At 39.1% G+C, this 12550-nt stretch overlaps 1 protein-coding gene across 1 annotated transcript; it reads right to left on the bottom strand.

Moving 5' to 3' along the window:
* Window positions 1-8987: 8987 nt before the first annotated feature.
* LOC100760741 (interferon-inducible GTPase 1) lies at window positions 8988-11236 on the bottom strand. Its single transcript, XM_027400341.2, has one exon. It carries the CDS (start codon window positions 11234-11236, stop codon window positions 9884-9886), a length of 1353 nt encoding a protein of 450 aa, XP_027256142.1. The 3' UTR covers window positions 8988-9883.
* Between the last annotated feature and the right edge of the window lie 1314 nt (window positions 11237-12550).

Below are 12550 nucleotides of genomic sequence, written 5' to 3' on the forward strand. Positions count from 1 at the left end.
AGTTGGACTGCAGATGTTTCCAGCCTTGTGGCCTGAACAACTACAGAGCTGTTGGCCTGCCTAGTGAGAGATAGCCATTGTGCAACTGCCCTGACTGCTGAGGCACTCTCCTTAATGGAGCCGCAACAGGTTGTCAGCCTCTCAGCTGGGACTCAGCTCTTGATAATATTTCAATGTAAGCTGTCTTAATATAGTATTCTATATTATGCACATATTATAGATATATTCACTCTATTTTGATTCTCTTCCTCTACAGAATTCTAGTGCCAAGGGGATTAGTAGAGAACAAGAGATATGAAGAGGGAAAAGTGAATATCAGGGAGGAGGAGGGAGTGAGAGAAGCAATCACTGAGGATGTCTGAATTCTACTATTTTATGTGTGAAGTTGGAATGCAGGTGTGCTGTCTGTTGATTAAATAATTTTAATAAAACATGTCCCCTTCCTCTGTGGTTCTGTTTAATACACAATTTGATATAAGTGCATTTATATCAATCCTCTATTCATAATATAAATTATAACATAATTTATATAATGATATGATAATAATATAATATATATTACATAATATAAAAGAAACTTATATTATGAATGTAGAAATAGTTTATATATTTCATTATATAGTTTAATATAAAGGCAAAAATGATACACACTGAACATCACCATAAGTCATGCGGTCTCCTTGGTTCTTTTCAATATTTCATTTCATTTTGTTGAGATTTCTGTACATGTTCCCTCTTAAACCCTAAAAATTCATAAGAATGCTAGTGTGTATTCCAGGTAGGTAACACGGTGCATGGTGAAATTTAGCCAGCAAAGGGAGTGTACAGGGGAAATAATAGACAGGCAGAGCAGGGGCACCCAATGATCCAGAAAGGACAGATGACAGGATAGGTTTCTGACAGAAGAAACAACTAAATGGATTTACATCCATGGAAAGTAATCAAGAAGAGGAAATGGATTTGAAGAAGTTGTGTAGATTTCAGGCTGAGTGAGTGCTAAATAAAAAAAAGCATCATAAACTCAAAGAAGAGACAGACAGACAGACAGACAGAGAGAGAGACAAAGAGAGAAAGAGAGAGAGAGAGAGAGAGAGAGAGAGAGAGAGAGAGAGAGAGAGAGAAAGAGAGAGAGACAGACAGACAGACAGACAGACAGAGAGGAAGAGGAGGAGGAGGAAAGCAAGACGTAAAATAGATGGATGCAAGGAAAGGAGGGACAAAAGAAAGGAAAGAAGGAAGAAAGTAAAGAAGGATGAAAAAGAGAAAGGACAAGGAAAGGGAGAGAGGAAGAAAAAAGGGAAGAAAGGAAGGAAGGAAGGAAGAAAGAAAGAAAGAAAGAAAGAAAGAAAGAAAATGTGCAGGAAATTGCAAATTTCTTTATCTTGTGAGTGTAAAAGATCTGTGGTCTGGATGAGGGCAGCAGTCTAGCACACTTGACTGGTGCTCTGGCTACTTCATTGTGGTCAGGAAGAAGAAGAACGCGAGGGCTTTCTCAATGCAGAAGTTGTTCTAAAAGTCATGAAAAAGGGTGAGGAAAGATGTCACAGGCAGCTCTAGTGGAGATGGAGAACATGGAGGGAGGATCTATTTGACCTTAGGGACTATTTGAAATTTATCTGCAAAGGCCAACTAAATAGTTTCTAAGACTTTGTGAATCCCCTGACATTGACCCATGGTTCTTTTCTTTTGTAAGTGGAAAGAAATCACACTTCTCCAAGTTCTCAAGATTTATAACCAAATTCTGAAACATTATCTTATCTTGACAGCAAAATTCCTGGTTTTGTTCATGAAAATGGAACCATCCTTCTAACAAGCCACTGATATCTGCTGGTAGCAAGTAGTTAACATTCTGTTGATTACAGAAGTTGGCTTTTAATTGTGCCAAGGAAAATAACACTCTTTGGGAATACGGCAGAGCTTAATAACTGGGCTCAAGATACTGAACTCATTATTGCTGTGCGTGGACTGGTTTCTTCTCTTTGAATATTGGAATGTGTTCTCTCCATCAGCGGAAAAGAACGTGGTGCAACCAACCTCATGTGTATTGTCAGACCCAAAGGAAACACCATTCATTGCTCACACTTTGGCCTCAAAACAGCCCCAATTTAATTTGTGTGTTAAAGTATTTCAATGAGTTCTAGTCAGCTAACAAAATCAGTTGTGTAGCCAGGTCCATTAGTTCTGCCTTTACTAATCTTCATTACAGCAGATAATGAAGACCAGGGCAGTGGCTTAAGAAGTTTTACTGGAGTTACTGTATGCAGAAATGAGTGGGTAATGCTCATTCAAGAAGACACAGCTTATTGTATTCGTTAAAGTTCTCTAGAGTGACAGAACTTATGGAATGAATCTCTCTATATAAAGGGGATTTATTGGAATGACTTACAGGCTGCAGTCCAGATACTCCACCCATGACCTTCTGTGAATGGAAAGGGCAAGAATCTGATTGTTCAGTCCCACAAGGCTGGAGCTCTTAGCTGGTCGTGTGTGTAGGCTGGAATCCCAAAGGAGTAGATTCCAATGCCAGTGAAGGAATGGATGTGCTAGCAAGGGGAAGGCAAGAAGATAACGAGCAAAAGCTCCCTTCTTCTATGTCCTTATATAGACATCCAGAAGAAAGTATGGACCAGATTAAAGGCTCTTGCCTTCCTGCTTCAGAGATCCAGACTAGAATTGAATTCACACACTTCAACCCCAGCATAAAAATGTATTCTTAGTCTAGCTTAGCAAATAAGTGAATTTATTAGGGTGAGGGTTGCTTATGGGAACATGGATCACTCAGAAGCAGATCATCACTGAAAATTCCACCTCACCAAGGCAATGACTTACCATAGTTGCAGTCATGCAGCCCCTGGATGATTTACAGGCACCTCAGCTGCTCTGAAATCCCCATTGCTGTAGAATGCTTTTTGCTTATATAACCATGAGGAGAGCTACTGTACTCCCAATTTACCCAGGTGATATTAACTATCTTCCTTTCTTTGGGTCCTCCATGTGAGTCCCATTTAGGATTCCCCTTTTTACTTAGCTTCTCTGGGGTTGTGAATTGTAGCCTGATTATTCTTTGCTTCAGGTCAAATGTCCACTTATGAATGAGTAATACTGTGTTTGTCTTTTTGGGTCTGGGTTACCTCACTCAGGATGTTTTTTTTTTTCTCGTTCCATCTATTTGCCTGCTACTGATTGTTTTTGAGTTAATCTTGTATCCTGAGTCATTACTGAAGGTGTTTATCAGCTGTAGGAGTTCCCTGGTAGAAATTTTGGGGTTACTTACGTATAATATCATATCTTCTGCAAATAGTGAAAATTTGACTTCTTCCTTTCCAGTTTGTGTCCCCTTGATCTCCTTTTGTTGTCTTACTGCTTTAGCTAGAACTTCAAGTACTATATTGAATAGATATGGAAAGAGTGGACAACCTTGTCTTTTTCCTAATCTTAGTGTTATAACTTTGAATTTCTATTTTGTTTGAAGTTGGCTGTTGGCTTGCTGTATATTGCCGTTATTATGTTTACGTATGTTCCTTGTATCCCTGATCTTTCCAAGACCTTTATTTAGAAGGGGTGTTGAATTTGTCAAAGGCTTTTTCAGCAACTAGTGATATGTTCATGTGGTTTTTCTTTCAGTTGATTTATATGGTGTATTACAGTGACAGATTTTTCATATGTTGAACTATTCCTGCAGCTCTGGCATGACGCCTACTTGATCATGATGGATGATTTTTTGATGTGTTCTTGGATTTGTCTTGCCAGTATTTTTGAATATTTTTGTATCAATGTTCATAAAGGAGATTGTTCTGCAATTCTTTTTCTTAGTTGTGTCTTTGTGTGGTTTGGGTAACAGGTTAATTGGAGCCTTGTGAATAGTTTGGTGATGTCCCTTCTGTTTCAAGTGTGTGAAACAATTTGAGAAGTATTGCTATTTTCTCTTCTTTGAAATTCTGGTAGAATTCTGCACTGAAATCATTTGTTTATGGGCTTTTGTTGGTTGCGAAATTCTGATGACTGTTTCTATTTCCTTGGGAATTATGGGTCTATTTAAATTGTTTACCTGTTCTTGATTTAATATTGGTATGTGGTACCTATCCAGAAAATTGTACATTTCTTTTAAAATTTTCAATTTTGTGCAGAAAAGATTTTCAAAGTATGGCTCACTGATTCTCTGGATTTCCTCAGTGTCTATTGTTGGTACTGACCAGAAAGCTTCATGTTTCTGGCTAGCACTCACATTATTGGAGTGTGCTATGCAGGCTAATGAGGGAGAAAAATCCATCAACATTATCACCCGAGTGACCCCTGGCTTTTTTCAAAGATCAGTCCCCATGGGAAGAACACTTGCCTTCCTCTTCTGCAGAAATTTGGTTATCTATACCTTGACCACTGCCCCATGAAATCAAGACCCAAGGTCCAACTATGCCATTGCCAGCTTATTTTCCTCTACCGTATACTTGGATTTACAGAGACTAGTGAGTTCCAAGTCCCTATATTCCAGTGTCCAGAGTCACTACTGCTTCATGCCTCATCACTGTGGGTCTGAAATGCTATCTTGTTGGCAAGTATGACCCATGTTGTAATAGAGTCCTGTTCTACCATGTGTGAACCTGGAGCATCCCTATTCTGTTAGAGCCATGCCAGTGCTGAGCTGTGTTCCCCAGGGACAAAGATACTGTCACATCCCTTTTCCTGGAAATGAGCTATAAAGTCATAGATTGTGTGTGTGTGTGTGTGTGTGTGTGTGTGTGTGTGTGTGTGTGTGTGTGTGTCAGAGAGAGAGAGAGAGAGAAAGAGAGAGAGAGAGAGAGAGAGAGAGAGAGAGAGAGAGAGAGAGAGAGAGAGATTGAGATCAGTACTCTCCTGAGCCTCAAAAATAAATATGAGCCTCAAGTCTTGTGTGTCACAGACCCTGAGCTCAGGACACTCACTTTACTGCAGCTCTGACCACATCTGTCCTAGCTTGAGTGATGCTATAATTTCTTGTGTTCTTCATATATCTTGAACCTTTGTAAATAGCCCTGACTTACACTGAGTCTTCAAAAGCTTAATACATTGCACATAACGTCCATAACCAGCACACTCATCAAAAATTTTCAGAAGAATCTTTCCCTTTTTTTATCTGAAATGTGCTGTCCACATTCTTTATTATAAGCAAAACCAAGCAAACCAAGCAACCAACCAACCATCCCAAATGAGAGCAAACCATGCCTGGTTACTGTTTTCTTCCCAATTGTATTGGGACTTTCATTACTAGAAGAATTACTGAAAATGGGAAGAACAGAATGTAGTAAGTATATGGGGAACTGGAATATCCTAGGAAATATGATGGTTGCTTTGGCCAGGAAGGCTTTGACATGACTGTAGTTATATCTGGGGATAAGAAATCTGCTATGCGGTGGTGGCGCACGCCTTTAATCCCAGCACTCGGGAGGCAGAGGCAGAGGCAGAGGGATCTATGTGAGTTCGAGACCAGCCTGGTCTACAAGAGCTAGTTCCAGAACAGCCTCCAAAGCCACAGAAAACCCTGTATGGAAAAACCAAAAAAAAAAAAAAAAAAAAAAAAAAAGAGAAAGAAATCACCAGAGTCCTGTGATTAGAGGCATGAACAACATTGCCTCACTTGGAAGAGGAACTCTAAATTTGGAACTGCTTCCATTAGATCTGCAGTTTTGTATGCCTGTGGGGGGCATTTTCTTGATTTATTAATTGATGTAGGAGGACCCAGCTCACTGTGATGAGTGCAAGCCCTAGGAATGTAATCCTGGGTAAGAAATCAGGGAGATCAAGCTGTGGAGAGTAAGTCAGTAAGCAGTGCTTCTTTGCAGTTTCTACTTTACTTCCTTCACTTGTTTCCCTTGATGATGGACTGTAACCTGCCAGCCAATTAAATCCTCTCTGTTCTCAAGTTGCCATTGGTTTGTTTTAGTCAACAGAGAAACAAGCTAAAACAATGCACAAATTTCTTCTTAGGTCCTGTGACACCAATGTCAGTATAGTGATCAAGGCTAAATCATCTCTCCTATTGTATGACTTTTCCTAGGAAGATATGAAGAAATGTATATTTACTCCAGAGAGGGCACCAATGACGAATTAGTGATTCCATCCATGTTCAGTTTAATGAGTCAGTGAGTTCATTATGTTTTATTAGAACTTTTTTATTGCCCTCTGGCATCCCCTTAAGGCAGGCACAAACACGAGGATAGCTTAGCAACCTGGGACTGCACTTGCCTTGGGTTTTACATACACTCCTCTTCTGACGAATCACTGGGCAACCTAGGCATGTATTATTCATGGGAATTCCTGTCTGCACCTACCATCCAGGCACGCTTCTCTAGCTGAGGTGCATGTGTACCCACTACAGACAAAAGATAGCATTCCTTGTGTCCAAAGGCCTACCAATACCTACCCTCTTGTGCCTAGCTTCTGCTCAGATATGAGTGGGTATGGGATTGAGGGGGCTGATTGCATGGACAGCCTCACTTCTATAATCAGCACCTGGTGTACAGACAAGACAACCAGTCCTCCTCAATTAATCTTTGACTCCTCTGGTCCCTGTTCTAGCAGAAATTGTGTTGTACTATTTTTCCTGAGGAGACACAAACAATTGACTTTTTACTCCATCGAGGCATCTGTAACTGACCAAGAAACAGTGTCTTCCTAGTCTAGTTTCGTGAATAGGTGAGTTTATTAGGGTGAGGGATACTTATAGGAGCATCAACAACTCAGAGGCAGCTGTATCACTGAAAAGCCCACCCCAGCAAGGCAATGATTCACCATAGCTCATCCATAGAACCCCCTTATGCTTAGCAGGAACCTCAGCTACTCTAAACTGCCTTCCACCCAAAATCCTTATTGCTTACTAACTTTGAGGAGAGCATCATGAAACTTTGAAGTTTCTATATTTTCCAAGAATTGTGTTTTTTATTTCTTTCTTGAGTCTTATTTTATATTTTAAATGTGTCTCTCTGTATGGTATGTATGTTCTCATGTGTGTGGTCTATCAGGTTTATGTTAGACTTCCTCCTGAATTTCTATTTTTTTCATCAAGTGAATCTAGAGCTTCTAGATCTCTGTAGCCTAGCTGGCTAGCTTTCTTCATGGTTCCCCTCTCTCTGCCTTCTGAGTGGGGAAACACAAGGCAGCTGCCACACCCACTCAACATTTTTATGAGTTCTGGAAATTGAGCTCTGCTCCTTCTATCTGCATGGCATGACAAGTGCTTTATGCCCTGTGTGTGTGTGTGTGTGTGTGTGTGTGTGTGTGTGTGTGTGTGTGTACAAGTGTCTCCCTGTGTTGAGTCTATTGGTCTAAGTTGATTGTCTTCCTTGATCAATGATTCCTCCATCATTTTAGAGACAGTTTCTCAGTGAACCATGAGAGTGCCAATTTCTAGACCATCTTGCCAGTGAAAAATAGATATAGATCTTCACTTAACAATCATCTGTGTATAACATTCCTGGTTTTTCTAGTGCTTATCTGTGAGCACAATGATCTCATGCCCTTGACAATAACTGTTGGAATTTGTGCTTGTCTTAAAATGCTCTTAATTTTCTGCCAAATTTAAAATATAACTTTGTGGACATAGTAATATTAACTGGTAATTATTTACATTTAGGGTTTGAAATATATGATGTCACATTTTCTGTTATTTATGGTTGCTAATGAGAAATTTGATGTTAATTTTGATATGTTTGCTTCTTGAATTGGGACTTTCCTTTACAGCTTTTAATATGGTTTTTACGCATTTATTTGTACCTTTTTGTGTATGGCCTTGTTACAACAATTTTTTCTTTTTGGGAAGACCAAGCACTGTCTACCCTCTTCTCATAAGGTTCCAATAAAAACTAAAGTTTGGTTCCATCAAAGTTCACCTTGAGTGAAATTTACAGCAAACAGCAAAGTGGCATGATACAAGGGTGATAAACACACACACACACACACACACACACACACACACACACACACACAAAACCCTACTAGCCTTTCTCTATATCAACTGCAAACAAATAGAAAAATAAATTGGGGGAAATAATCCCATCATAATTGCTTTCAAAAAAGAAGAAATGAAGGAAAAGAAATTCTATGGAATAAATCTAACTGAGGACATGAAATAACTTACAATGAAAGTAAAACATCTGAGAAAGGTATTAAAGAAGACCCTGAGAGATGGAACAATTTCTCCATGATCATGGATTAGAAGAAGCAATATTGTGAAAATGGCACTTTTATTGGAAGCAATCTACAGAGTCAATGGAATCCCAATGAAAATTCTAATGTCTTTCTTCACGGAGACAGAAAAACATCTTACAACCCCTATGGAAGCACAGGAAGCCTTGACAGCCAAAGCAATCCTGTATAAAAAGCATATTGTTGGAGGTATTGATACTTGTAACTTGTTTTCAAGTTACACTACAGAGACATAGTAATAAAAATAGCATGGCACTGACTCAAAAGCAGACTCACAAATCTATGCTATAGAGCAGAGGACCCAGGTACAAGGACATACAACTACAATCATCTGATTTTCCACAAAGACACAAAAGAAAAATCAATTGGAGAAAAGAACATCTTCAACACACAGTGCTGGGAAACCAGACATACATGGAAGACAATAAAATTAAATTCTTGTCTCTCACTCTGAACAGAATCTACTAAAAAATTCTACTCCAAGTAGACCATGGACCTCAACATAAGACTGGACACTGCAAATTTATAAGGAAAAGCAGGGAGTCCACTTAATGACAGGGGAATAGGCAAGGACTGTCTGGATCAAATTCTGATTCTCAGCAAATGGCAATAATCAATAAATGGGACCTTGTGTAATAAAAACATTTTGTATAAATAGACTATTGTCAAGCAAAGAAGAAACACCCCACAGAATGGGAGAAACCTATGCCAGTTATAAATCTGATAGAGGACTAGCTAGAATGTATAAAGTATTTTTAAAAAGTAAATACTAAGATAACAAACAAACTAATAAAAATGGGCTATGGAACTGAATGGAGAATTCTCAAAAAGGAAAAAAAATGTCTAGTTAGCATTTGAAAAAATGTGCAACATCGTTGGCCACCAGAGATATACAAATTAAAACTGCTAAGGGGCTGCAGACCTAACTAATGTCTGCCTCTCAGTGAGGGGTGCTCTGTGTCCCTCCTTCCTTTTATGCACTTGAGAGAAAAGACTACCTAGTCCTGCTGGTCCTGTGCACTCCACAGTCAGCTCAGCATCCTCTGAGGAGCCAAAGCATTTACTCTGTGCAAAGTGCCTTGTCTAGGCTCACCCTGGCTTGAGTATGAGATGCCTCTGCAGGTCCTGGCCACAAGTCTGAGTTGCTGAGTTAGATGCCCTGAACCCTCATGGTGGAACTAGACAAGTTGTCCTCTGGGCTCCACATGCACCTGTAAGTTAAATAAGATAAATGCATTAAAAAAAGAAAAAAATTCAAATGTCCTTAAGGGAGTCACATTAGTTCTGATTACTATTAAGGATTTAAAAATATGTGACTATTGCTTTGCTACATATGATTATGTTGAACATTGAAGAACCTATTTCATTTATATTATCTGTCCGAATTATGAATATATGTAATCCACATTTTATAATTTTTTGTTAGGACAGATATGACAATTAAATAATATGAATTCAGAATTCCACAATAGTAAAATTATTGATTTATTGTCTTATTTAAAACTTAAAGCTATCACAAGATGAGGTGTGTAGTTTAGTGACAAAATGCTTGCCTAGCACGTACAAAGCCTGAGTTGGAGCTCTAGCCTCACAAATAACTGAATAAAAAGGCTATTGTTGAGTTAACTATTTGTTTAAAAATTTACAAATCTGTGTTTTTTATAGTAAAATTGAAATAATCTGAATATTAAAAATTATTTGAAGATTACACCTTATTCCATTCCCAAAGGCCAAGATAAAACAAAACAAAACAAATGACAACAAATCCTGTCAAGGACATGAGGAAAGAGTAACACTTATCCATGGTCAGTAGCTGTGGGTGAGTTGAGTTTGAACTAGGTTTTGAATATGCCTCTCTGAGGAGAACCTTGGCATCTTCAGCCACTGTGTCAAGGAAAAGAAGCTGAAGGTAAAAGGTTTTCCGAAAGTAAAGACCTGTAGCAAGGAGCCCACCATAAGCTGAGGCAAATTTCAAAAGCTTTCCCTCTAAAGTTTCCATTTTCTTAGTTTCCAACAAATAAGGAGATTTAATGATTTTTTTCACTTGTTCAACAGGTACTTTGGAATTCTTAGCCATGACTTCCAGGGATTCATCATCCACTCCAAAGAGGACTCGATAGTGGTTTAGCTTCACCTTCAGCTTCTCCACATCATCCCTGAGGATGCCCACTGCAGGAAGAGTAGCCAGAAGTCCAGACTTGAAGGCCTCCATCCAGATATACTGCTGCATAGACTTGTGCTTTCTGTCAATGGCTGCCTCTGTAATATTAGACAAGGAAAGCACAAAACTGTGGCGCTTTTGATTAGGAAGATCCTTTACCAGGGTCTTCATCAGGCGTGGAAAATCACAGACAGATAAATTATTATTAGAAATGAAAAAAATCTGTGGTGCATCCATGCCATTTGTCTTTAAGGTATTTATATAGTAGTTTTCCATCTTCTGCAGGATCTCCTTTCTGTCAAATGTGTGTGGCTTGTTTTTTTTTTCATTTTCTAAATCAACATCTATCTTGGTTCTCACCAAGTAGTAATTCTTTTTCATAAATCTGATTGCTTTGGCAAGGTCTAGTTCAAGTTTTGTAAAATGTGTGGCTGAAACAAGAATGAAGAAGTCATACTCTTGGAATTTCACTTTCTCCAGATAATCTTTTGGTGGAAATTTCATAGTTCCAATGCCAGGCAGGTCCCACAAAGTCAAAGTTTTAATTTTGGGGTGTTTGTATGGAGTTCTCTTCATAGTCGTCTCTACTACTCCAACTGCAGCTGCACCTTCATCTTCATGCCCAACCCCTCTCAGGGCATTGATGAAGCTGGACTTCCCTGCTCCAGACTCTCCTGTCACAGCAATGTTTATTGGGGCATTATCAATATTTTTTAATGCATCTCTGATTACAGAGTTTGCCCCCAGAATGTTTCCTTTTTCCAGATGAAATTCTATTAAATGGATGGTTTCTTCAGGAATGATTTTGTTTTCTTTCTTAATTTTCTTAAAATATGCAGTGAAGTTGGTCTCTGAATCTCCATGGTCTTTATCCTGAGCAGAGAACAACTGACCCATGGCTGTGTTTGAAAAGGACCCTGAAAGAAGGAAGGGAGAGTGAGTTGTAAGAGACTGAAGGTACCATTGTGTTTAGCATTGTGTTCTCCGTGCTGCAGCCTCAGATACATTCTGATGTTAACTAGTTTCCATGTATTTGTGCTTTCTTTATTGTCAACAAGATACAAGCTATAGTCTTTTTTTTAGGAGAAAAAACCTTATTTGAGGAATTAACTCCATCAGATTGTTCTGGGGGTATGCCTATGGGGCATTTTCTGTATTGAGTATTGTGAATGGCAGCCCCCTTGGGCAGATGATTTTGGGCAATTTAAGAAAGCATTAATGAACTGTAGTTGCTCTTTTTCATTGGCTCACCAGCTCCCAAATTATAACATGGAGACTTATTACTAATTAGAAAAGATCAGCTGATTTCTTAGGCTTGTTTCTAACTAGTCATTATAATTTAAATTAATGCGTATCTTTTAATCTACAATTTTTTAAACTTAATTTTCATTTTTAAAATTTTATTTAAATTTTTTCCATTTTACATACTAACCCCAGTTTTCAACCCTCTCTTTTTTTCTGCCCCCAGCTTCTCTCTTCCCACCCCCATCCACTCCTCAGAGGGTATAAGGCCTCCATTGTGGAGTCAACAAAACTGGCATAGCAAATTGAGGTTGGACCAAACACTTTCCCCCTGTATCATGGCTGACTAAGGTATCCCACCATAGGGAGTAAGTTCCAAAAAAGCCAGTTCATCAACCTGAGATAGGTCCTGGTCCCACTGCCATGGCCCTACCCAATGGATCAAGCCATATAACTGTCACCCACATTCAGAGTGCCTAGCTCAGTCCCATGTAGGTTTCTCAGGTATCAGTCATAGTCCTTGAGCTCCCACTAGTTTGGTCAGCTGTCTGTGACTTTCCCCATCATGCTCTTGATTACCCTTGTTCATATGATCCATCTCCCTGTCTTCAACTGAATTAAAGAAGCTCAGCCCAATGCTTGACAGTGAGTCATTACATCTGCTTCCATCATTTACTGGATGTAGGTTCTATGGTGACAATTAGTGTAGTCACTAATCTGATTAAAGAGGAAGACCTGTTAAGACACCTTCTCCACTACTGCTAGTAGTCTTAGCTGAGGTCATCATTGTAGATTCCTGGGAATTTCTCTAGCACCAGGTTTATCACTAACCCCATAATGGCCCAATCTATCTTTTATTACTCTCCCTATCCATCCTCCCCTCAACTCTGCCTTCTTAGTCTCTCCTCCTTCTCCTCCCTTCTACCTTACTCCAAGTTTACCCAGGAGATCTTAAGTATGTATTTTTCC

Source organism: Cricetulus griseus, unplaced genomic scaffold (genome assembly GCF_003668045.3).
Source record: "Cricetulus griseus strain 17A/GY unplaced genomic scaffold, alternate assembly CriGri-PICRH-1.0 unplaced_scaffold_128, whole genome shotgun sequence".
NCBI classification, from domain to species: Eukaryota; Metazoa; Chordata; class Mammalia; order Rodentia; family Cricetidae; genus Cricetulus; species Cricetulus griseus.

Bases quoted from the DNA above. Each gene is read 5' to 3' on its own strand.
- LOC100760741 (XM_027400341.2), bottom strand. From the start codon at position 11,236: ATGGGTCAGTTGTTCTCTGCTCAGGATAAAGACCATGGAGATTCAGAG.